Genomic DNA, 26,005 nt, shown 5'->3' with positions numbered 1-26,005 from the left:
ATAAAAGGGCAGAGTCATCCTCACCCCTTCTTGGTTCCTTCTTAATGCATGTGGCTACTAATTGGAGCTCCCCATGGTGCCTGGCTCATAGACTCTGGAGCCCTTTCTTACTTGTTTGCAAAGACAGTGTTAGTAGTAGTGATAACATCAGTTAGGTGGCTTCTGCACAGATGATCTCCAACTGGACAGTAACTGTTTTTCTTCAAGATGTGTTGTGCACATATATATTCCACAACCCACATTCCTTTCCTGCTACATCAGAATCTGAAGACATCTGGCTTCCTGTCAGAAAGAACTGAGTAGGGGTCAAGGTGGCTCCACCCTTTTATACTTTTAGTCCATGGCTTGAGCAAGTGCAACACACATGTGCCAGTCTGACAGATAATGCTAGCTAACATTCTCTAACTCTAGGTGAGTGCATGCCCAGTGTACTGATGGGGAATATATATACGCACAACATGTCTTAAAGAACAACAACAGTTATGGGTCAGGCAACTGTTTTTGCATGTGATGTGTGACTCCAGCTTAACTAAGCATAAAGAAGGAACTAAGCATTAATGAAGCATAAGGAAAGTAAATACACTGCTACGTAAGGCTTTCTCTGGCCTTCAGACAGCTATCAAATAAATGACCTAATACTGATTGGTAATGGGAGAGCTGAAAACCTGTTAAACTCTGCTAAAATGACACCTAGGGTTGAATTCACTTTCTAACAACACATCATAATGCTATAAAACTGGTTATGATTTTATCTCTGTGAAAACAGGAAGTAGAACAGCTGAGGATGGAGAGGCTCCAGATTGATGAACAACTGCGTCAGATTGGTATGGGTTTCAGACCTTCTTCCACCAGAGGTCCTGAAAAGGAAAAGGGCTACACTACTGATGAGAGTACTCTCTCCTCAGTACAAGGGTCCAGATCATATAGTGGAAGAGGGAGAGGTCGCAGAGGCCCCAATTATACATCTGGTTATGGTGAGTATTTTTAAATTACAGAACAGGTATGGAAACTTCTGCGTAGGAAAATGATGCTGCGGTTTATTTATAAATATATATTCCATTTTTAGATAAGTTACTTACAGCTAATGCTATGAGTCTGTCACAGAGGTCACGGAAGTCATGAATTCCGTGATGTTTCGGGACTTCTGCAGCGGCCAGTGCAACTAGGTCAGGGGCTGCCTGAGCAACTCGGGTGGCCCCCAGACCAGCTGCACCAGCCACTGCTGGGGCAGTCTCAGGCCATTGCGCCCGTGCCCCTCAGCAGTAGCAGGAGTTTGGGTGTGGGAGGGGGCTCAGGGCTGAGCCAGGGGGTTGGGGTACGGGGGGGGTGAGGACTCTGGGCAACACCTGGGGGGGAGAGCTCCTCGGAAGCGACTGTTGTGTTCAGCTCCTAGGCGGAGGTGCGGCCAGGCGGCTCTACGTGCTGCCTCCGCCTGCAGATGCCATCCCTGCAGCTCTCTTCCTCTCCGCCTCCCACCCCACACACACACAGAACCCCCTAGCCAAGTTTTAGTCATGGGTATAGTACAAGTCTTGAACAGGTCACGGGGTGTACATTTTTGTTTACTGTGCATGACTTGTCCATTTTTACTAAAAATACCCGTGACTAAAACGTAGCCTTACTTATAGCGTGGAACACGCTTGAGTGACTGCAAAGCTTGGCTAACATAGGAGGCACAGCATCTTAATGATTAGCATAGCATCTCAAATGAGCATGAGGCCTTATGAAGATCCTGTCTTTTTGTTTGCATTCCTATTGAAAAGATGTTTTAAATTGAAGAAAAATGAAATGAAATGAAAATCCAGTCACTGAACTTGGTGAGAACATGCCCTTTGGCAATAGTATAGTTATATAATACTAAGGTGTGTCAGGGAAATGGTCTGTGCAACTGTATAGAAACTCAGAACAAGACGCAAGTTAAGCAAAGAAAACCATCTATTGAGTGTCAGATTTACATACATATTTTCGGTTGCAACCAAAACAAATGTGGAGTCTCTGGCCGCGTTTCTTTTATATCACTGAACTGATTTTAAAGACTAAAACCAGTTATAAACAGGTAGCACTCTCTTCAGAGTTTCGTGACTAAAACTAGTCAGAAAATCTGTATGTTCTTTTTTAAGGTTCTGAGACTAAATTACTCTACACCCGATTTACCTCTTAAGGTTTCTCCCCAGTTTCCTTCAACTCAGGGCGGCATTCTTAAGAACTCTGAAAATCTAGTGCAGAACCAGCGCTTGGCTTTTAACTCCCTCTAAGTCTCCTCGCCTCTTTTTGGCTCAGCAGGGCTCCCCTAATGTACTCTTTACCTCTTTAAGATTTCCCATGTAGTTTTAATTAGAGATCTTCCTGAATTCCCCTCATTTACTTAAAAAGAAAAATCACACAGAACCTATTGTGAAGTGCTGTTGACTGAGACTTACTGCCTTTTCCAACCAAGACGTGGCTCCATTTTAGTGCTGGATAGACATGCCTTATATACATGATTTTATGGAGCACTTTGATCCTTCAGAATAAAAGACACTACAAAACCATAAACGTATGTCACGTTTGTTTGTATAGTAATTTGTGGAGTAATTCTAGGTGATACGGAAAAAAATAACATCCAGGAAAGAGAGTGCCTGTAATTATTAAAAAATTATTTTATGATTGGGCTCAGATATGCCTCTTCTCTGTTTCTAAACTGGGAAAGTGAAGCCTTGTGGATGGGGTGGGGAAGTGGCAGATGTGGTATATCTTTACTTTAGTAAGACTTCTGATACTATCTCACATGACCTTCTCATAAACAAACTAGGGAAATACAACCTAGATGGAGCTACTATAAGGTGGATGCAAAACTAGTTGGAAAACCGTTCCCAGAGAGTAATCATCAGTGGTTCAGTCAAGTTGAAAGGGCATATCAAATGGGGGCCTTCAGGGATCAAAAAAAAAAATCTGGGTCCCGTTCTGTTCAATATCTTCATCAGTTATTTAGATAATGGCATAGAGAGTACATTTATAAAGTTTGCCGACGATTACCAAACTGGGAGGGGTTGCAAGTACTTTGGAGGATAGGATTAGAATTCAAAATGATCTGGACAAACTGGAGAAATGGTCTGAAGTAAACGGATGAAATTCAATAAGGAGAAATTCAAAGTACTCCACTTAGGAAGTAACAATCAGATGCGCACATACAAAATTGGAAATTACTGCCCAGGAAGGAGTACTGTGGAAAGGGGTCTGGGGATCTTAGTGGATTGCAAGCTAAATATAAGTGAACAGTGTAACACTGTTGTAAAGAAAGCAACCATCATTCTGGGATGTGTTAGCAGGAGCATTGTAAGCAAGACGCGAGAAGTAATTCTTCCGCTCTACTCCATGCTGATTAGCCTCAGCTGGAGTATCGTGTCCAGTTCTGGGCGCCACATTTCGGGAAAGATATGGATGAATTGGAGAGATTCCAGAGAAGACCAACGAAAATGATTAAAGGTCTAGAAAACATGACCTATGAGGGAAGATTGAAAAAATTGGGTTTGTTTAGTCTGGAGAAGGAAGACTGACGGGGGATATAATAACAGTTTTCAAGTACATAAAAGGTTGTTACAAGGAGAAGGGAGAAAAATTGTTCTCTTAACCTCTGAGGATAGGACAAGAAACAATGGGCTTAAATTGCAGCAAGGGAGGTTTAGGTTGGACATTAGGAAAAACTTCCTCTCGGGGTAGTTGAGCACTGGAACAAATTGCCTAGGGAGGTTGTGGAATCTCTGTCATTGGAGATATTTAAAATCAGGTTAGACAAACACCTGCCAGGAATTCTCTAGATAATACTTAGTCCTGCCTTGAGTGCAAGAGACTGGATTAGAAAACCTTCCAGTCCTACAATTCTGTGATTTTAATCTTATGATTAAGGTTGTCATTTTAGAATTTTTCAACTACTTCTTGGAATATTGGACCAACAATTAGCATGATCTTTGTTTAATCCTGATGCCAGTAAGTCCAGAGTTCCCTGTGCTAAGCATTGATGATTTGTGCCTACTGTCCGCACCAAAAAATTTTGCTTCCATGTGCCAGAGGTTAAACTATTTTGTACTCTTGGTAAATTGTGTACTAAACTGGAATGGGTGCTGTTCTGTTGGCAGTATCTTGATGTAGTACGTAACAAACTCTTATCTCAGGGAGTTCAATTTTCAAGGTGTTGTACCTTCATGAGATAATCACAAGTGGCCAAAATATTTTCATCCCTGATTACTTCAGTGTCTGAGTGCTTTAAAAGGCAGGAGCTGTATTTTTAATCCAGTAGAAAATTATGGAGAGTTTGTTACCCAGAGGTATCAGATTGAGATTTATGGATATAACTTAACATAGTAAAGTTGTTCAAACCAGCATTACAGTAGTTGCATGATTGAGTAGTTGCTTAGCAACTCTATAAGGTGGTAACTCTGAGAATTTTCAGAGAAGTTGCCTAGAAACTGGATTCTATAGCCCACATGTGTATATATAGATGGAATTAATCCCTCAGGGCTTGTGTCCATGTACAGAAAGACAAAATAACGTATGTTATGCATGAATTGCACTTGTAATCATTAAAATTACATAATAAATCGCTGACCGCATGTTTCTCTTGTTATTCCAAAACAAAACAAAACTAAGAGTCTTTTAGAGAATAGCTAAATATCTGTTAAAACCTAAGAACCATATTTTTATATCAGATACACATCAGATATACATTTTTATATCAGTGGTCAGTGGGATTCCTATGTGCATCTGAAGCCAGAATGTGACCACAAATTTCATGTCCATCTCTTCGTTTTTCTTTTTTATACTGTAAAAGGTACAAACTCTGAGCTGTCAAATCCCTCTGAAACTGAATCCGAGAGAAAAGATGAACTGAGCGATTGGTCACTGGCAGGAGAAGATGACCGGGAGAGCCGACATCAGCGGGACAGCAGAAGACGTCCTGGAGGAAGAGGGCGTAGTGTTTCTGGGGGTCGTGGACGTGGTGGACCACGTGGTGGGAAGTCATCCATTAGCTCTGGTAGTGTGTTGAAATATATTTTGGGTTTAATTTTTATTGCAGACCGCTGGCTGTATTTTCTCTTCTTAAATTAAGTAAATCACTATTTTAAAGTATGTATATTTTTTTTTTGAAATATTGCAACTTTTAAAAAAAAATAGCAGGCTGTATATTGCAAGCTAACTATCAAAATTGACATATTTACAGTTGGATCATGTAAGTCATGTACAGTCATGTCAGGATTTGCATGTTTTATGCACCATGTTGTGAAAAAGTTTAAGGGCTTTGCTTTTCATCCCGTCTCTCCCTAAACCTTTACTCCTAGTCCGCACCCCTTCACCAACCCACACAGATAATTAGACTTGGAAGAATTTGACTGTTACTGATTTTTATATTTAACTATGTATTTATTTTTACAGTTGCTAGAAATTAAGAAGGGTAGGTATAGGGGTAGGGTAAGGTCAGTGGTGCCCCAGCTGCAGGGCACTGCAGAACAGTTCCTGCCCTTGGTGGCTCCCACTCTCCTGTCTGGTGAGCGAGTGAGCAGGGCTGTGACATTGGAAGCCCCACATGTATGTATCTGCTAACTAGGTATAGAGGGCCATTCAGCAAATAAATGGATTAAAAACTAATGTTCTAAAAGTTTCTTTAAATATTACAGTCAGGGTCTCTCAATAATATGCTGACATGTTCTACTGTGCTGTGGTGCCCTAGAATACACCCTGTTGGATTATCAGAACTAGTGAAAAAGTCCAAAGTAACTAGCATAAAACCGTAACTGTTACGTATGGCAATGTACTGCATGATTTTATATATTTTTGTATTTTAAAATGTATAATGATGTCAGCATGACCCACTATTTGTAACTGAAGTTTGACTTAGATGGACCTTTTCCGTATGATATTTAGTGCTTAAAGATCCGGACAGCAACCCTTACAGCTTACTTGATAACACAGAGTCAGACCAGACTGTGGACACTGATGCCAGTGAATCTCATCACAGTACTAACCGTCGTAGGCGGTCACGCAGGCGAAGGACTGATGAAGATGCTGTTCTGATGGATGGAATGACAGAATCTGACACTGCTTCTGTTAATGAGAATGGCTTAGGTATGTTATCAGTTGGGAAACAGAATCACAGAATGAGTTACCTCACAAAATCTGAATCGTCGGTGTAAGTGTAATGGAACATATGTTCATTTTTAGGAGTGGAAAATCTATTTTTGGTTAAAAAATAATTATGAATGTGTTATCTAACTTTTTCTCTTTCGGTGAAAAGTCTTCCACGTCCATGGAAGTACCATGAGGTTTTTCTCTTATTGGTCTCTACTGCTATCCTATACCATGTCCATAATACTGGCTAACAGATCCTTCGTGGGTCTGCTTTGGTTCCTGTCAGTACTGCTGTTTTAATTAGTGCCTTCTGAGGCTGATTAGAGAAACAAGGCACTTGTGGTTCTCCTTGGGCCAGAATTCTACTTCCTTAACCCTTCGCAACTGGAACCTCAGTTTAAGAAACCACTTAAACACCTGTTTATCTGACCCCATTCAGCCTATGCTTAAGTGCTTTCCCTGAATAAGCCCCATTCACTTCAGGATTTGCATAAGTGCTTTCCTGAATAGGGTGCTTTCCTGGATCTGGGCCTTGAGAAACAAGGGGCTAGTATCCAGAATATAATTGTCTCCCACATATCAAAACTATAAAGTTACCCACTGAAGAACATCTGTTTTGTGGTGACATTGAGGTCAGACAAATCTTACTGCAAACGTAAGGAAAACTTAACTTTCCAGTAATGTGGGGCCGATAATCAGCTTGTTAGTAGTCTAGTAGCAAGTTTATATTTGATTTATTATATGTTCAGAAACCACATGCAGGCATTGATTCAGCAAAGTAAACTTAAGTGTATGCTTAAAGTGAAGCATGTGCTTGAGTGTTTTACTGAATCTGGACCAAACTGTGAAAGATCAAGTTTCTAATCAATTTTGAATGTTTCCAATTCAAAATTCCATTTTCTTTCAGTGTATCTTATTTTGTCTTCCATGTTAATGAAAGCAATCTGTGCCCATCCTTAAACTGCTGAAGAAAAACAGTTTTATCGTCAGAATAGTTCATGGTAAACTTTGCAATTGCAGATGATAGTGACAAAAAACCCCAGCGACGCAATCGTAGCCGCAGGCGTCGCTTCAGGGGTCAGGCAGAAGATAGACAGCCAGGTAACTCGAGTGGAGCTGTGGGTAACCTCAGATCACAAGCATGAAAGAATGTCATGTGTCTGCTGTTTATGTATATCTATATATATAGTTGCACTACTGTAAATAAAAATTACTTAATAACTAATAAGACTACTGTGTAAAAGACAAAAAGGAAACAATTATCACAGCAGAACATATTTAATTCATAACCTGTCTAATGAAACTAACTTTTATTTATCCTTTAAAATTTAATTTTTCACTTGTAAATACAGTTTATGCTTCTGATGCTGTGCTCCCATTGAAGTCAATGGCTAAACTCCTGTTGATTTCAGTGGTTCAGAAGCAATCTCTGTAAGAATACTGGAACACGTTCTGCACTTACATCTGTGCAACCTCCTGAAAGTGACATGATCAAATATTTTTAAAATTTTCACTATTGGCTTTTTTCATGTGAGAGGAAGATGGCTTGGAACAGCAGTGGTGGCATAGGTTAGTACTGAGGTGCATTGACAGAACAGTGTGAGGGAATTTACATGACATCTTCCTGCCCTATGCGTCTATCAAGCCAATTCTATCAGTCCCTCACTTTTATGGATGTAATAAATCATCCATAAATTGAAAAAAGACATTTTAAATGGAATTGCATGTTTCTGGTTTTTTTGGTACTGTGGTTTGAGGCATTTCTTTTGTGTACTAACACTTCAAATCTTAAAGGTGAATTCTTTGATTTTAAGTGTTACCTGTTCTAGAAAATATGTGACTATAAATTCATAAGACATTTTGGTACATTTTAAAGAGATGTTTTCCAGCCAGCTATGCTCAAAATTTGAGTGTTTTACTTGCATCTGTTTGCTGAGGGTCATGTAATCGTTCATATGTGAAGCATGTGTTTCAGGAAAAACCTACAGTGCTCTTTTTCAAAAAAAATAAATGCAGACAGTCCAGTACTTATGAGCATTCTTCAGTCCTATAATAAATAATGTGTATTTACAAAGAAGGAAATAGATTGGTAAGAAAATCAATTTCAGCTTCAGCCTTACAAGGGGTTATTGGAAATGAGAAATATAAATTAGTCAACATTTGAAATGCCATGACAGCATTTCCCTTCAACTGAAACATGCTTTATTAAAAACTCAGACCTTCCCCACCCCCAAAACCAAACTATCCCTCAATTTTGCTTTCAATCAGTTTAGTTTCTCCCCATATTTCAGAAGCTGAATGAAGGCTGTGCTTTTCTGTCGCCACTGTTCAGAATAAACTTTGATTATATTAGTAAATATTCGTAAATAAAATAAAAGAGCAATGCACGTTAGGTTGGGAGAGTAATAGTGAAAGATACGTAGTTTTATAATGTCCTCATGGATAATGCTCTCCTGCTAAATGTTTTTATAAATATATAATAGGAATAAATGGAAGGAGATTATGATGATACTTTTGTGGCAGAGATGGTATTGAATCTTTTTTTCCTTTTGTAATGTTATTTTTTTAAATTCCATTAGTTTAAATATGAGAACATGAGAAAAGCTCACTGAATAATCAAATGTTTAAAAATCAATATACAAAATTAGTTTGCATTTGAGACGTTGTAATGTATCTCTTACTGTTGCACAGTTTGGATGAATATTTGTGCATACAAGACTTAGGTACATGCCTAACTATTCATGTGAGTAGTTCTATTGCACGTATGCAAGTCATTATAGAATCTGGGTGTAAAGTAGTATTTTTAAATGATCACCTTCCCTGATAGTGAGAACTGAATTGTTCTCAAAACTAGATAACTCTTGAACAATTGCACCCAGTTATGAAGTGTCTAATAGTAATGGAACAGAAACCAAATAAATACATTTTGCTTTGGACCCTGATATAGGTCTTATCATTTTTCATTTTATCACCATTAAACCCAGAAAAATAGCTTGCTGGAGTTTGTCAAATGCTAAATATAATTATCAATTGTTATACAATAGATTGACAAACTATGTAACTTCTTTCGGTTCATCACCTCTTTGTTTATCCCTTCAAAATGTATAATCACAGATGCGTGCTCTAGAAGTACAGAGTTGCCTTTTGAATTGCAGGAGTGGACAGGAAATAGCAGGAGGGTGTGCTTAGTTCATGAAGAACTTTGCAAGAAATAAATATTTTAATACTACTTATTTTAAAAATTCGTTTTCCCCTAATTTCAGCTATTCCTCCGATGTTTCTAATCTCCCTTCAGTCTATTTATGGGATACCCTAAAGTGAAATTTCCTTACTCTTCATATGGTACCATAGCTGTCCACTTCACTTTCCAGTCAGTAAAATGTACCAGTATAAATAAATTCCCTTTCTCAAAGTGCTTACAATCTGAAGTGTTTTATATCATGAGAGCTCAGTGATGGTCATTCCTTTCAGATTGCTTAGCCTACACCTACCTCAAACTAGAATTATTTTTTACACTAATTTACAGCCAAATTCTGCCTGCAGAAGCATATGTGTGCTGATTTCAGTGGAAGCCATGCATGTTTATCCAAGGACAGAATTTTATCTTTACTATGAAATTATAATAAATTAAATGTTGAGTTAATTATCATGTTTAATCATCCAAAGAGTTGCTAGGTGATTCACAAATAAGATTTATCTATCAGCTATAAAATCTATATTTTATGCATAAAGTGCAGAAAATCCTAAACAATGGCACAATAGCAAATTAGCTCACTGTTAAACATGAAATAATCTGAAAAATATTTTGTAACTGTTCAGCATCTTTAATTTTTCTTCCCTCACACAGTCACAGTAGCTGATTACATATCACGAGCCGAATCTCAGAGTAGACAAAGAAACCTCCCAAGGGAAACGCTGGCCAAAAACAAGAACGAAATGGTAAGAAAAAAAGGAAGAAAACTCTAAATTTTTAAAAAATGTATGCTGCTTTGTTTTTCTCTCTTCTTTAGTGATGGAATGCTCATAGTCTTTCACAGTTTGGGAATGAAAAACCCTTATTGATGATATAGTTAATGCTAACTAGCAAGGCAGATATACTTTTACCCTGTGAATGTATATTTGAAATAGGTCTCAAAAGTACTTTGTTTCCATCTTCAAGCCAAATCGTTAATTTTGCGGAATATTTATGAAATCAGGTGGCCTTTCTGAAGATTCTGGTGTTTTAAAACCACTTTATCTTTTGTAAAGAGGCAACTGATTGAGATGACTGTAACATCACAAGAAAAAGTGACTGAGTGCACAGCAGTTGATGATCATCTCTTATTGAATTATAATGCAGACTCTCAGCTGAATTTACTGCATCTCACATAGTACTCTAAAATTAGAAGTCCTTACCCCAATTCCTTAGATACTTGCCACCTATAAAGCTTTTAATCTTCAAAGCACTTTATAAATATTAATCCTCATGACTCCTGTGCGATGGGTATTATTTTTTATATTTTACAAATAGGTGAAACTAAGGCAGAGATAGTCAGTGACTTGCATAAGGCTACAAAGGCTAGAATGAATAGTGTAGAGATGGTAAACTGGGAACCTATTCACTCATCTCAATATCAGAACAAGGGAGCATTCAGTAACATTAAAGGGGGGGCAAAAATATTTCCACCCACACACAGAATATTGCCATTTATTGAGATGACAAGCTTAGCAGGATTTGAAAAGGTATTATTCATTTATATGGATAACAAGAATAGCCAATTATACTAGTAAATACTAAAAAGAAGTAGGGGAGATTTGAAAAGGATATATAACCTAATCCGATTTAAATCAAACTCTCATTACTGAGGGGTTAGGAGGAAACTTTCTTGGGGGATAGATTATTCCATAACTGCCTACTGCAGGGTTTCTTGCACCTTTCTCTGAAGCACTGCTGTTGCTGGTGACAGGATACTGGAATAGATGGACCACTGGTCTGATCCACTAGGCAGTTTCTATGAGGGAGTTGGTATCAGAGCCAAGATTAGAACTCAAGTGACCTTGGCTCCCCTTCTGATGTTTAAAACAACTGGACTATGCCCCCCTCTCTTGTGATTGGGGTTTTCCATGTTGTATCTAGTAGGTTTTTTTAAATCTTTTTTCTTTTAAAGGCAAAAGATGTGATTGAAGAACATGGCCCTTCAGAAAAAGCAATAAATGGCCCTGCTAATGCTTCTGGGGATGAACCTTCTAAGCCACAGCATAGTCCTGAAGAAGAGAAGTCAAGTGCTATACAAGAAGAAGAAAATAATCAGGAAGAAGCAGTGCTGAATGGTGTTTCATAAACTGAAGTTCCTAGTTTACAGTTCTTTTACATTACATTTTACAATAGTGCTTGTATAAGCTTGCCAAAGATAGAATATGGATCGCCAGTCTTGACACCGCACTTTCAGTTCCTCCATTTTGGAATTCAGAAAGGGGAGGGATCCTGAAGAAATCATATGTTAAACATACTTTGACACCTACTGTGTTATAAATATATCATCAGATGTGCCTTGAGATAGTATATGTAACATTTAAATAAACAAAAACTTGCTGGCTATAGGAAATGTTATTTTGTTTTCAAAATATGGCAAAGATGTGGGGGGAATCCCTAATGTAATATTCTTTATGAAAGCATTAGCTGCTTTTGTTACATTTTTAATAATATGCAACCACTTCTTCACCTGAGGAAAACTAGAAAGAAATGCAGTCTAAAATATTTTGCACTGAATTGTAATTTCTCCATTAGTTTAGTCTGGAAACTGGTCTGTTTTAATACATGTTTTTTAAATGCTGTATGTAGAGGAAAAAAAACTGCAGACCACTGGAATACATTTATTAAATTCTCATAATCTGCAGGGATATTGGGTGACATTGGCAGTGACTGTTCTACTTTGAGGCTTTGTTTGGTTTATTTATTAAACTGTACAGTATTTAAAAATCAAACATAGCTTTAGTTAAAACACTAAGCTGAATTAGTCATGTCCATTAAGACATAACCTGAACTACTGAAAAGATCAATTTCCAGAAAGTTTATTCTGTATAAACTACATATGTTAGTCCTTAGTAGAGTATTTTTATTTTGGTTGTTTGATGTGCAATATGTTTTTGTATGCTGGTAGAAAAAAAATAAACTTTGATCTTCCATTGGTTACTTAGTTTCCTTTAATCAGAAAGATGACTTAATTAAAGTAACTCAAGATATTTCAGACTATTGACATTGTAATTTAGTACTAACCTCTTTTACTTATTAAATGGTTGAAATAAACCCTACCTTCGCTCCTAGGGAAGACCTAGATAACACATTAAGCTTAATCTCTCTACACAGGAGTTTGTAAACATTAGTTAAGACACTTTAAAAATACTTTTTTTTATCCTCTAGTCTAGAAGGGATTTGGAGATTTAGAGGAGGTGATTATTTATATATAGATGGGAGTATTGATAGTGGCACATTCAGACGTGTTGACATTTGCAGGTTTTTAAAGAGGGACAGACTTAGAGGATGAAAGGCTGTCACAGTAAGAATAGGAGAGGCCATTTCAGGCATGGAAGTAATATTGATATGGACTAGAAAATGCAGAGCAACAAGGTCACTTATTTTGTGATGTGGACCAGAGGGATGCAGAAAGTACCACAGCAGATGTGGGTGGGGCTGTGCAGAGCCTTGAAAGAGAAGACAATCTTAAACCTGATTCCGTGAACGCAAGCCAGTTGAAGGATTTGAGGAATGACATGCTCTGAGCAGTGGGTGACATTATTTTAACTGCTGCGTTTTATATAGCCAGAGGAGCTGAGATGGGAAATAAGGAGAGGCTGCAGTAGTCAAGGCAAGAGATAGCCAAGACATAGGTATACATTTCAGCTGAAGGGATGGATTGTTTTCAGTATGTTTTAGAGAAAAAAGTGTCAGGATTTGGTGACAGTATAGTTGTCTGGGGAAGAAAGTATGCAGTCAAAATAATTCTAAAGTAAACAACTGGAGTAATTGGGAAGGTAGTGGTGGTCACGATGGCACTGTTGAAAAGAGAAAGATGAGCTCATCTGATGTGTGTTTAAGAATGTGGTACACCAGATCCTCGCTAGAACGCACGTCTGTATAATGCAAATTCAGATATAACATGGTCATGGATCCCAAATTTAAGTACTGTACAATACAATTTGAGTATAGATGCAATAAATCGACCACTGAGCGCTCTGTCAACTCTAGTACTCCACCAAAATGAGGAGCGCAAGCGCAGTCTAGCATCAGCTATTCAAGTAGCAGAAGCTGCATATCTTAGATTGACCTTGCATTGTAGTGTAGAAAAGCCTTAAGACAATTGTTGTAGGCCTAGAAAGCCATACAAATGTAATGTAATCAAAATGTACAGGTATTTCTTTATCTAAAGTATTTATCTGTAGAAAGATGTCAAAAATGTCAGGCAAAAGGAAGGCTTACTCGGTGCAGGAGAAATTGGATGCTAATGAATGAGAAATGGCAAAACCCAGGCAAAGATTAGCCGCGATATGGACGTTAACAAGTCCACCTTTCTTGGATGGCTAAAGAATGCTGACAAGCTCGGAACTTACATTCATAAATTAGACAAAGAGCATGGCCTTCAAAGAAAACAAGCCCGTTTAGTGAATGATGCCAATCTAGATTCTGCGGTGTACAGGTAGCTTGTGCAAGAACAGCAGAAAGACATTCTAATCTCTGGTCTGCTTATAGTCATGCAAGTGGAAAAATTCGACTGGGAACTTAATGGTGAATTCAATTTTAAGGCAAGTTCAGGTTGACTATGAAAATTTCAGAAAAGAGAGACTCTCTCAGATTGCAGTTTCGAGAGAAAAACACTCTGACAATGCTGCTGCGCAATCGTACCCTGCAAAGCTGAGGGAAATTTTTACAGGCAGAGGGTTACTCGGAGGAACATGTTTACAATGCAGACGAAACAGGAATTTATTATAAAATGTTGCCTATAAAACCCTGGCTGTCAGAACAGATGAACGTAAGAAAAAAGGATATAAAACAGGCAAAAGATCACCTTACTTTAATGTTTTGTGTGAACGCAACAGGCAAGCATAAATTAAAACCATTGTGCATTGGAAAGTCTCGCATGCCTTGGTGCTTTCACCACGTAAATGTGAATTGCCTGCCATTTTCTTACAAGAACTCCGAAAATTCCTGGCTGGCAAGAGATTTTTGAACAATGGTTCTTCACCGAATTTGTCCTTTGTGTGAAAGCATTTGCGGTAAAAATGCTCAAAAGGCCATTCTTTCGCTAGACAACTGTCCAGTGCATCCTCCAGCCGAAAGACTCGGAACCCATGATGGTAAAATACGAGTTGAATACTTACCTAAAAATACGACTTCCAAAATCCAGCTGCTTGATCAAGGTGTTATCACCATTTTTAAGCAGCACTATCGACGGAACACGGTATGACAAATGATAGAAAGCGAATTGTCTGTCACCGATTTTCTGAAGTTGACTATAAAAGACTTTTTACATTGGCAGCGATTCCTGGAATTTATTATGTGCTGAAACAATAAACCACTGTTGGATGGTGGGACTGAGTCATTTGGCCACCCGCTCCTGGAAGAAAATGAAGAAAGTGAATCACCGTCTGATGAGGAATTTGACTTGAGGGATTTACAAAGGAGGCAGTTGGAAGAACAGACATGGAGTGGATGCAGGAGCTGTGCCAGCAACTGTCCGGGCTTGGGGTAACTGTTCTGGATAAGAGGCGACAATGAAGCAGAAGAATTTTGTCCTGTTGCTGAAAGTCTAACAAATGACCAAATTCTTCAGGCCGTATGACCAAACATTCCAGAAGCTGAAGAATTGGCCTTTGCCGTGGAAGAAGAGGAGGAAGATGAAGTGGATGATATTCCAACATCAACTGCGACCCTAGCCAGCTTAGAGACTGCTTTGAGATGGTTTGAGACACGATGTTGAGCCTATAAAAATTATGCAGCTACATAGTCTTTTGCAGTTTGCTAAGTGGAAGTGGCACAGCAGTAAGAAGCAAAACCAACTTTTTAAAGAAAAACTAGACTAGTTTATTGTAATGTACTTTAAATCTCTCAAAGCAATTTTTTTTTCTCGTTTGTTTCCTTCAAGTAGGAGTTTATTTTCTAAGGTTTTTCTACACTTTATGGATGTGACACTTGCTGTATACAGTAATTTCATTTTAACACAGTCCCCGTTATAACACAGTACTTGGCAAGGATCCCAAATCCTGGGTTCTAGCGAGGGTCCGGTGTAAGACATCTGGAAAAATGTGATCCTGGACATAGGGGAGAAGTGTAAAGGTAGATTTGAGATCCCTTAACAAAGTTTTTATTTTTTAATACCTTGAGATATACACAGCTGGACCTACAGATCTGTGTGTTTGTTTGGAAAATACCTGGATAATCAGATTGAATCACTATATAGTTAAATCTTCATGCTTCTCCTTTTCTATATTTTTTGTTATACTCCTTTAAAAACAATTTAGTAGTTCTGGTTTTCCATCTTTGATTTAGTCTTGCTCATTTCTTAATACACAGAATTTCAGTGGTGATACACTCATACATAGTGAAATGCAGACATACATTTTTGTATATTGGGATCAGAGTGACCCAGGGAGAGGTTGCAGAGACCTCAGTATGGTCACAATACAAGCATATTAGACTTAGAAAAGCTAAAAGTTGTGTGAACTCTGGTCCATGTATAAATAATATAATTTCTGTGCTGTAAATGTTTCCTCTATCAAGGGAGAATGGATAGTTTGGGGGGAAAACTCCTTTACAATTTCTCATTCAAAACAAAGAAAAAATTCCTCCTTGTAACTTTGAATCTAAGCCTATCTTTAAAGGCTCATGCAAGTAAAATTCCCACTTTCCATCTCTTACTAAAACTTAAGTGTTATCTTAAGAGTACTTACACCTTATTCCTTTAAGATAATCATCATATACTGTAAGGCTTTAGTATATTAAATTTTAGTACTTAATACAAGTAAAAGTTTGTCATTTTATTTAAATGCCATGGAATCAGTAAAAATAATGAAAATCAGTGTAGAAATAAGTAAAAAATACATGGAGACAAATCAATAGCACTATGTCCAACTTGTTTTTGAAAGTTAATACAAGTTATCTTACAAGAGAATTCAGTACATTCCACTTCTCCATGTTACACGTCGCATTAATGTAACAATTTCTAAATACTTTATTCCTATTGTGCAAATAAATCCCCATGATTTTCCTTAGGTTGTTTCAACCCATCCTTTTCTCTTATTAGTATCATCTTGCTAACTTTGGGATATTAAGCCATAGCAGCATGAATTTCAAACAGAAATTCAGCATTTTCAGAGTGCTCAAGACTCAGGCTGTTTGTCTGAATATACATTAGCCAGACCAAATCACAGTATTTTCCATGTCATCCTAGGAAAAATACTTTTAATTAGAGATAAATTGTACCACTACTAGAAATAGTGCTACTTCAAAAATTATTCTATGCCACTATTTATAAGCCCGCACCCTCCCCAAAACAAGATACACATGATGCAACCAAGATGGGGGGGAGAGGGTTCCCTGCATTAGTTTAATCATTGATCAAGTCAAAAAGATTGGTGTCAACTTTCCTTGGGTCAGTTATCCAAACTGATATTAATATACATAAACTAAACCATTAATTTACAACTAAATATCCACATTCACTTCTTAGCTTGGCCTTCCAGTAAATCTTTAGCTTCATTGATTTTGGCTGCCACATAGGGAGAACCACCTAGAAGAAAAAAAAAAAAAATCACAAAAACAATCTTTTCGACTTCATTATATTATTGCCCAATTCTGTCTTAATGGTACCAGTAGGGAGAAAAATGTGAGCACATCTGTTCAAAGAAATACATGAGTGCCTCTATTTCATAAGTTAATAGACAAATGACATTTGACAAGTTGCAGAATATTTAGGATTTGTCTAGACATGGAGTTCAGGAATAGCTTTTAGTCCAACAAAGTGGATTAAGCTTGACAGGAAGAAAACCAATTCTGGAATATGTCTCCACTCAGATTTCAGGAATAGTGATTGCAGAACAGCTATTCAGGAATAATTTCATGTGTAGACAAACCCTAAATTCTATTAGGTCTCTAGTCTAGTCCTGTGTCACTTGGTGAATTTCAAGATAGGGTCACCAAGGATTTAGAGGGGTATGCAGAACTATTTTCCAAATGTTTTGAATGTTCCCTGCATATTTTATATAAAGCTAATGAGTCCACAGATTAACCAACGTCTCTAATTCAGCAGGGCCTGACCCAAGCTTCTGTACTGGTGGAATAATTTGAGTGAAATGTAAGATACAGGTGATTGGTAGATTAAATGTTAGTAATTCCTCCAGTCTGATATACTGTAAATGCATCAAAATTAGATTTGATCACCTACCAAAAGATGCACAGACCCTTTTAGAGTACAAAGGGCAATGTCTCCTAACATCAGTATTCTTTGCTTTAGTTCCTGTTAAAAACTGGCAATATTATGAGACTCCCATGTTAGTAGACTCTATATGCCTAAGAATTCACTTGATGTTGCCTCTGCTGGAAGATTTCTGGTGAAGGCAGGTCCTGATGACCAGTTTTATTTGAGGAGGAGGAAAGAAGCAAAGAAGTAGATAGGAAGTTTCACAGTCAATTCAAGGAGGCCATTTTACCTTTTAAATCAAGATTAAAGGTCCCAATTTGCCAAGTACCAAAAGACAAAAGCTTAAAACAAACAAAAGGAAGTATTTATTCACACCATGCAGACAACCTGTGGAACTCCTTGCCAGGGGATGTTGTGAAGGCCAAGTCTACCGGTTCAAAAAAACTAGATAAGTTCATGGAGGATAGGTCCATCAATGGCTATTAGCCAGGATGGAGAGGAATGGTGCCCCTAGCCTCTGTTTGCCAGAAGCTGGGAACGGGCGACAGGATGGATCACATGGTGATTACCCTTTCTATGCATTCTCTCTGGGGCACCTGGCATTGGCCACTGTTGGAAGACAGGATACTGGGCTAGATGGACCTTTGGTCTGATCCAGTATGACCGTTCTTATGACATGATTTAGATTCATTGAAGTCAATGGGGTTTAAGTGCTTTGATGAATAGAGATGGGAGTACTCCCATGGTTAAAGTTAGGCATGTGCTGAAGTACTTGACTGAATCTCAGCATTAGCATCACATAAGCAGCAATACTAAATATTAAGTTTGTTGCTGTTTCTGAAGACTAACGGCCCAATTCTAACCAAATAGGAGTTCCACATGTTGTAGCAGCTGTACAATCATACTGTAGGCTTTCACTGAAGAGGAACTTTTTTTGTCTTTATATGACAGTCAATGCAGAAATGATATCAGGTAGTGAGAGAAGAGTTCATTTGCTGAATCTATTAGTTTTAATAAAAAAGGAGTACTTGTGGCACCTTGGAGAAACATTTATTTGAGCATAAGCTTTTGTGAGCTACACCTCACTTCATCGAATGCATCTCATCAGATGCTGTAGCTCACGAAAGCTTATGCTCAAATAAATTTGTTAGTCTCTAAGATGCCACAAGTCCTCCTTTTCTTTTTGCGGATACAGACCAACACAGCTGCTACTCTGAAACCTTAGTTTTAATAGTGTTCAAATGTCTGGGAGGGGACCTCTGAATATACAATGATTCAAGCATCTTAAGATGTATTTCCTCCCAGGCAGGTTTTTTCATTTTCTTTTGTTAATGTATGCATGATATACCTATATGCCCTATACATCTCATTATCTTGGTTCTATTAATTTGGGCCAAAAATATACTGGGTGGACAGTAATAATTTATTTATTTCAAATGGGACTTATCCCTACTGATTTTACATACCTTTATCTGGGTGATTCAAAAGCATGATCCGTCTGTGAGCTTCCCTAATTTTACCTTTATTGGCTGTAGGACTAGTTTAAAAAGAAGAAAGAGTTAGGTAACCTGACTTAAAGGAATTAAAAGTATTATACAATTAGAAAATCTGCAAAATTAGAAAAAATTTAGGAATTACTAAGACTAATTTGTCTCATACTCAAATTGTTCACAAGTTAAGAAATTTGAAGACATTTTCCCCCTGCACAATTTTTTCTCCTGTTGCTGCTTGTTCAACATCTTCAGTCCATTATGCCAAAGTTAGTATGTATTTTACAGCTTCATTGACAGATGTTGACCAGTTTCTACTGCAGAACTGTCAAAAGGAGCTTGACATTACTTTTCATGGTCTTTTATTTCTTGAAAATTCAGTCATATTGAAAGAGAAAACACATACCCTCCCTAGGACTGTAAAAAGTCCTGTAAACATTTGTGGATGTACGTGTACAGTCCTTGAGAGCAAGCCATTTAAGACATAACTATTTAGTTATTTGAATCCCTAAACTGTTAGTTATGGCTGCCTGCTTGTGTGATTTTCCTTTACTGAACTTTTATTCTTAGTATTTTTACTTAGACTTAAGCAATTTGGGGGAGAGATGGTCTTTTCAAATAGAGCCCCACTGCCTGATGGGGCCTCTAATACTACAATACAAATATGTATTCTTATCAGGCATAATGTCAGACTTATGCTATTGGGAAGATCAATGAGATGGCAAATCTGGAGCAGCGAAAGAACGAATAAGGGCCATGGGCAAAATTTTCAAAAGCACCTTATGCCCAGATTCTTAAAGGTATGTAGGAGCCCAACTCCCATTGACTTGGGCACCTAAATCTTACAAAGTCAATGGGATTTGTGCTTTTACGTGCCCAAGTTATTTTTGAAAATGGGACATAGGCACTTTTGAAAATCTTACCTTAAATCTAACTCATACCAAGTAGTTCTGACCACCACACTGAGGCACTTCTTAAAGCAGTGGCTCCCAAACTTTTTAAGTCATGCCCCCCCCGCCCTAATGTAATTTGCCTACCCCCCTTTCCAGACAGAGGTCAGGGTGGCGCTGGGGGCAGATCAGGGCTGAGTGAGTCTCCCTCCCTGCCCCCATGGGGAGTGGCCCAGCCCCATCATCCCCCTCCCGAAACATTCCCTCCACATCCCCTAGGGGGGCACACCCCACAATTTGGGGGTCACTGTTTTTAAAAGTCTGTGATGACTGCAGTTATCAGCTTTTCCATGGTCAGTCAGTTACAGAATAGATGGCAGTCAGCTTCAGAGAGGGCCACCAAGTACATTAGCTAATAATGCAGTGAGAGTCCACCAGTTGAAGTCATCAGAATAGCTATTTCCCGAATATAGGAATGAGGATAGCTACAACTTAAGGCTTTGCAGAAGTCTGGGCAAGGGTTCCTAAAATCCAAATAGACTTCAAAATGAAAACATTTTCTGAATAAGGCTGTGCCTTCATAGTTGCTAAGAAAGCTTGTGGAACTTTTGCAGCCAAAACCAAAGTCAATCTTCCCAAAATTTGGTGAAGGCAACCACCAGTCATTAACTTTATTAGTATGTCTGACTGAAAAAAAATCTTTTTGTACTGAAATACTAAATAGACCATAGTCCATGCTGTGATATAAAGGCACAGTGACTTTTTTTTTATTGCCAGAAAAGTTAGGTTGGGTGTTAAAGCAAGTTAAAAATGTAATACAAAAAAAAAAAATGTGGTTGAATACTGAATCCCCAACTGGAAATGGCTTATAAAAAGTAGTGTTTCTTTGTACAACATACTGTAATCAACAATCTAATATATGCAACCTTAGAAAGACCTGGTTGCCAGTCTTGCGAACTGAGCTGAGTAAAAGCAGTCTCTGCATTATGATAATCCCTTTTAATTTAACTTGGCACTGAATTTCAGATGCTGAAGTCAATGAGAGCTTTGAGGATTCAGTACCTCTGAAAAAATCAGACCCCTGATCTTAAACTCATTAGTGCTGTATTCTCTCCTGCATCCTACATTTTTAATTAAAATGATTTTTTACCTCACTCCTAATATTAAAGCTGCTTCTCGTTTGGTCATTTTGGGATCAAATCCACCTCTGTAATAACCACTGAAGGCCTGAAATGGAAGACGCATTAGTAAGAAAATTGACAGACAAAATAATATGAATTAAACAATACTGGAGGTGAAGAGACCACCACTTCTTCTTTAGTAGCTGCAGAGCATTCCTATCTATAAGAGTACAATGATGCGTCTTATGAACCGTTATCATGAAATTCAATCAAAGTTGAATTTCATTATTTACCCAATTGTTTGGTGGAATTGCCAAATCAACCACTATAATTTGGAACTGACCTACAGCAGAATTGTTAAGATGAGTGAAAGTGTTTTATACACTCAATCTGGAGATCTTCTGTCCGAATTTAACAGCACCAATCAGTAATACACTACTGCTGTGATGACAGTTTGGTCTGTCTCTATTTATATTCGAGCATCTTTAACCTCTCGCCTGGGACTGAGTGAAGCTATTTATGTACAGAAAAAAATATTTAACATTGATTGAAAAAAAAGTACTATGGATAAAACAAAACTTACAGATTTTGGCAGACTCTGAAGGGCTTGTTTTACTTGTGGTTCCATTTGCTTCATAGCTTGTAACGCATAACGACCTTACAGAAAATGACTAACATTAACAGAACTAAAGGCATAATTTCATGAAGATTTAGAAATTCAGTACAATAATTTACTTTCATATTAGTATGCAGGAAAAAATGTTTTTGACCTGACTAAGAAGAGAGAAAAATTTAGATATTTTTTTTGGCTGCAATCAGACCAGCCAGTTCACTCCTCTGTACGTGTCCCTTAAAAGATAATGCACTGCGTTGTGCTGAACTGATAGTATATTTTACACTGCACCATTATTAAAGCAAGTAATGAAAAGTAGAATCCAATGTTAGATTCCTCACACCAGATACAAACCTGCAAATCCAGCAGCAGCTATTGTCAGACCAACCGCTATCAGAGTACTAGCCTGGGTGTGAGGGAGAAAGAGTAACTGATTAATTAACAAAAATGAAAACGCAATAATCTTTAGCCAAGATAATTACATATATACATTAAAACTAAAATGGCTTCAGATATGACAAGAAAACAGTAAATTGCAATATAATTGATAGATACAGTTAACTTGCACACATTGGCTGGCAGCTTTTAAAGCCTTAATGACTATATTTCAAAACTACAGGTGGAACTGTTGACAGTTACTCTTGGGAATAGAAAAGCTTCACTAGTCCTATACGGACATATTTACTGAAACTTATGTTCCACTAATCACAAGTGCATTTTTTGGCTTAATTGGTATTTATAAAATGCTTTGAGTTCCACAGATAAAAAATGCTTCAGCGATATCAAATATTACAGTTTAGTTTCAATTATCCAAACATCATTCAGGACATCCAATATATCTGAATGCTCAAAATTATAATCACATTGTTCAATTATTGAAAAACCAACAGATATGTGGACACTATTTTGGATAAGTTTCAGAGTAGCAGCCGTGTTAGTCTGTATTCGCAAAAAGAAAAGGAGTACTTGTGGCACCTTAGAGACGAACAAATTTATTAGAGCATAAGCTTTCGTGAGCTACAGCTCACTTCATCGGATGCATTTATTCATCGAAATGCATCCAATGAAGTGAGCTGTAGCTCATGAAAGCTTATGCTCTAATAAATTTGTTAGTCTCTAAGGTGCCACAAGTACTGCTTTTCTATTTTGGATACGTGATTATTGTGTAACAGTTGGCAAACTGTATTATCTGCACAGCCATGTGCGTAAGTATACCAGTATATTACACTGGCAAAGTGCTCCTAGCTGTGCTTTTACTGGAATAGCTTATTCCACGCAAACCCAGGAGCCAAACAAGCTGCACCTGCAAAAGCACGGGTTGGTTGGTATAACTGCATCTACAGTACAGGCTTTTGCCAGCCCAGCTAGGTCTGTCCTAAACCAAGCCCACATCGCAGGTGACACAGCTGTACTGGAAGAAGTTTGTAGCATACGGTTGCTTTGCTCCCCTGCTTAATTTTAAACTGATAAGTCGGGCCGCTGAAGGCAATGGGATAATTAAAGATCAAGAATGTCTGCTCATCTTTAAGCCTGGTCCACCGGCAGCTTTGGGTACCCCCGGCTATCACGGTGCTGCTGGGGGAGGGGTGATTTTTCACCAGACTAGCTACCCTGCCCCAACGGCCCTTCCTGCGGCTGCACGTACACCTGGAGCGTCTACTCCGCTGCCGGGGCAGGCACAAGCCGGGCGGGCGTCAGAACCTGTAGCGCGGCCTCCCTCTGCCCCGCGGGGGGTGCCCGGCCGGAAGGGCACCGGGATGTTGAAACCCGCCGCCTAGTGTAGACAGGGCTGTAGCCGCCCCGGCCCCGGCGAGGCAGGGGGAGGTTTGCCGTCGGGCCGGGCAGGGGGCCCCGGGGCAATGCGGGCCGAGGGCAAGGCCAAAGGCCGCCAGGGCGCCCGCGCGGCGTCCCCCGGCCCGGCCCACGCGAGGCCGCCACAGAGCGGGGACTAACGGCCGTCCCGCGACCGTCCCCTCGGGGACCTGCTCGCCCCCGCCTGCCTGGACGGGGGGATCCGGAGCCGCCCTCACCATGACTGACCCGGCGGAGCCCCGCTAGGGCGGGCGGGAGGCGGCCGGACCGGACACGGCTCGAGGCCCCGCCGTCCCCGACTCGCCGTACGGCACCAGAGCTCTGTCGTAAAGCCCGCGGAGGGCCTGTCGTAAAGCGCTGCTGACTAGGGTGGGCGGGAAGGGAGCGCGGAGCGTCTCTGCTTGGCGGTGGGGGCCTGGAGGAGGGTGGCCCGCTGTCCCGATCTCTTATATAGGCTCCTGTTACCCCCCACCCCCGCCCCGATTTTTCACACTTGCTGTCGGGTCACCCTGGCGTGGAGCTTCCTGGGCACCGATCCCGGAGGGGAAGGGGACGCAGACTTGGGGGGGCGCCAGGCTGGAGATGGGGGGGATGCAGACTGGGGGGCGCCAGGCTGGAGATGGGGGGGGACGCAGACTTGGGGGGGCGCCAGGCTGGAGATGGGGGGGATGCAGACTGGGGGGGCGCCAGGCTGGAGATGGGGGGGATGCAGACTGGGGGGGCGCCAGGCTGGAGATGGGGGGGACGCAGACTTGGGGGGGCGCCAGGCTGAAGATGGGGGGGACGCAGACTGGGGGGGCGCCAGGCTGGAGATGGGGGGGATGCAGACTGGGGGGGCGCCAGGCTGGAGATGGGGGGGATGCAGACTGGGGGGCGCCAGGCTGGAGATGGGGGGGACGCAGACTTGGGGGGGCGCCAGGCTGAAGATGGGGGGGATGCAGACTGGGGGGGCGCCAGGCTGGAGATGGGGGGGATGCAGACTGGGGGGCGCCAGGCTGGAGATGGGGGGGACGCAGACTTGGGGGGGCGCCAGGCTGAAGATGGGGGGGACGCAGACTTGGGGGGGCGCCAGGCTGGAGATGGGGGGGATGCAGACTGGGGGGGCGCCAGGCTGAAGATGGGGGGGATGCAGACTGGGGGGGCGCCAGGCTGGAGATGGGGGGGATGCAGACTTGGGGGCGCCAGGCTGGAGATGGGGGGATGCAGACTTGGGGGGGCGCCAGGCTGAAGATGGGGGGGATGCAGACTGGGGGGGCGCCATGCTGGAGATGGGGGGGATGCAGACTTGGGGGGGCGCCAGGCTGAAGATGGGGGGGATGCAGACTGGGGGGACGCCAGGCTGGAGATGGGGGGGATGCAGACTTGGGGGGGCGCCAGGCTGAAGATGGGGGGGACGCAGACTTGGGGGGGCGCCAGGCTGGAGATGGGGGGGATGCAGACTGGGGGGGCGCCAGGCTGGAGATGGGGGGGATGCAGACTGGGGGGCGCCAGGCTGGAGATGGGGGGACGCAGACTTGGGGGGGCGCCAGGCTGAAGATGGGGGGGACGCAGACTTGGGGGGGCGCCAGGCTGAAGATGGGGGGGATGCAGACTGGGGGGGGCGCCAGGCTGGAGATGGGGGGGATGCAGACTGGGGGGCGCCAGGCTGGAGATGGGGGGGACGCAGACTTGGGGGGGCGCCCGGCTGAAGATGGGGGGGACGCAGACTTGGGGGGGCGCCAGGCTGGAGATGGGGGGGATGCAGACTGGGGGGGCGCCAGGCTGAAGATGGGGGGATGCAGACTGGGGGGGCGCCAGGCTGGAGATGGGGGGGATGCAGACTTGGGGGGGCGCCAGGCTGAAGATGGGGGGGATGCAGACTGGGGGGACGCCAGGCTGGAGATGGGGGGGATGCAGACTTGGGGGGGCGCCAGGCTGGAGATGGGGGGGATGCAGACTGGGGGGGCGCCAGGCTGGAGATGGGGTGGGATGCAGACTTGGGGGGGGCGCCAGGCTGAAGATGGGGGGGGATGCAGACTTGGGGGGCGCCAGGCTGGAGATGGGGGGGATGCAGACTTGGGGGGGCGCCAGGCTGGAGATGGGGGGATGCAGACTTGGGGGGGCGCCAGGCTGAAGATGGGGGGGATGCAGACTGGGGGGCCGCCAGGCTGGAGATGGGGGGGATGCAGACTGGGGGGCGCCAGGCTGGAGATGGGGTGGGATGCAGACTTGGGGGGGCGCCAGGCTGGAGATGGGGGGGATGCAGACTGGGGGTGCCAGGCTGGAGATGGGGGGGATGCAGACTGGGGGTGCCAGGCTGGAGATGGGGGGGATGCAGACTGGGGGGGGCGCCAGGCTGGAGATGGGGGGGCGCCAGGCTGGAGATGGGGGGGTGCAGACTTGGGGGGGCGCCAGGCTGGAGATGGGGGGGATGCAGACTTGGGGGGGCGCCAGGCTGGAGATGGGGGGGATGCAGACTGGGGGTGCCAGGCTGGAGATGGGGGGGATGCAGACTTGGGGGGCGCCAGGCTGGAGATGGGGGGGCGCCAGGCTGGAGATGGGGGGGTGCAGACTTGGGGGGGGCGCCAGGCTGAAGATGGGGGGG

At 41.7% G+C, this 26,005-nt stretch overlaps 2 protein-coding genes across 6 annotated transcripts in view; one reads left to right on the top strand and one right to left on the bottom strand.

The window, feature by feature from the left end:
- The window catches only part of FXR1 (FMR1 autosomal homolog 1), a 67,438-nt gene extending 55,164 nt beyond the window's left edge, over nt 1-12,274 (top strand). The window contains exons 12-17 of one of the 3 annotated variants that reach the window (XM_038416997.2): nt 767-974; nt 4,808-5,011; nt 5,899-6,099; nt 7,123-7,203; nt 9,950-10,041; nt 11,250-12,274. In XM_038416997.2, coding sequence (XP_038272925.1) covers nt 767-974; nt 4,808-5,011; nt 5,899-6,099; nt 7,123-7,203; nt 9,950-10,041; nt 11,250-11,423 — 960 coding nt within the window. In that variant the 3' untranslated portion in view covers nt 11,424-12,274. Of the gene's footprint in view, nt 1-766; nt 975-4,807; nt 5,012-5,898; nt 6,156-6,195; nt 7,100-7,122; nt 7,204-9,949; nt 10,042-11,249 lie in introns of those variants that run through there. The other 2 variants (XM_038416995.2, XM_043492454.1) reach the window with 2 other exon arrangements.
- Nucleotides 12,275-16,092: 3,818 nt separating this feature from the next.
- On the bottom strand, nt 16,093-23,778 carry DNAJC19 (DnaJ heat shock protein family (Hsp40) member C19). 3 transcript variants are annotated; one of them, XM_038416998.2, is made up of 6 exons: nt 23,640-23,778; nt 21,964-22,015; nt 21,580-21,653; nt 21,026-21,102; nt 18,962-19,032; nt 16,093-16,865 (listed from the first exon to the last, which is right to left on the bottom strand). In XM_038416998.2, exons 1-6 carry the CDS (start codon nt 23,640-23,642, stop codon nt 16,795-16,797), a joined length of 348 nt encoding a protein of 115 aa, XP_038272926.1. In that variant the 5' UTR covers nt 23,643-23,778; the 3' UTR covers nt 16,093-16,794. The 3 variants fall into 3 exon arrangements, with proteins under 3 accessions (XP_038272926.1, XP_038272927.1, XP_043348390.1); XM_038416999.2 differs by having other exon boundaries at nt 23,650-23,768; XM_043492455.1 differs by lacking the exon at nt 21,964-22,015 and having other exon boundaries at nt 23,640-23,742.
- Nucleotides 23,779-26,005: the final 2,227 nt, after the last annotated feature.

This window comes from Dermochelys coriacea, chromosome 9 (genome assembly GCF_009764565.3).
Source record: "Dermochelys coriacea isolate rDerCor1 chromosome 9, rDerCor1.pri.v4, whole genome shotgun sequence".
NCBI lineage: Eukaryota > Metazoa > Chordata > Testudines > Dermochelyidae > Dermochelys > Dermochelys coriacea.
The sequence above is the reverse complement of the archived record's forward strand: the minus strand, read 5'-3'. Positions and strand labels throughout refer to the sequence as shown.

What these genes read in the sequence shown, in the direction of transcription:
- DNAJC19 (XM_038416998.2), bottom strand. An exon ending in TTCAGAGTCTGCCAAAATCT is followed by an intron (nt 21,103 to 21,579) that starts GTAAGTTTTGTT and finishes CTTCCATTTCAG; the next exon opens with GCCTTCAGTGGTTATTACAG. An exon ending in GCTTTAATATTAGGAGTGAG is followed by an intron (nt 19,033 to 21,025) that starts GTAAAAAATCAT and finishes TTTTTAAACTAG; the next exon opens with TCCTACAGCCAATAAAGGTA.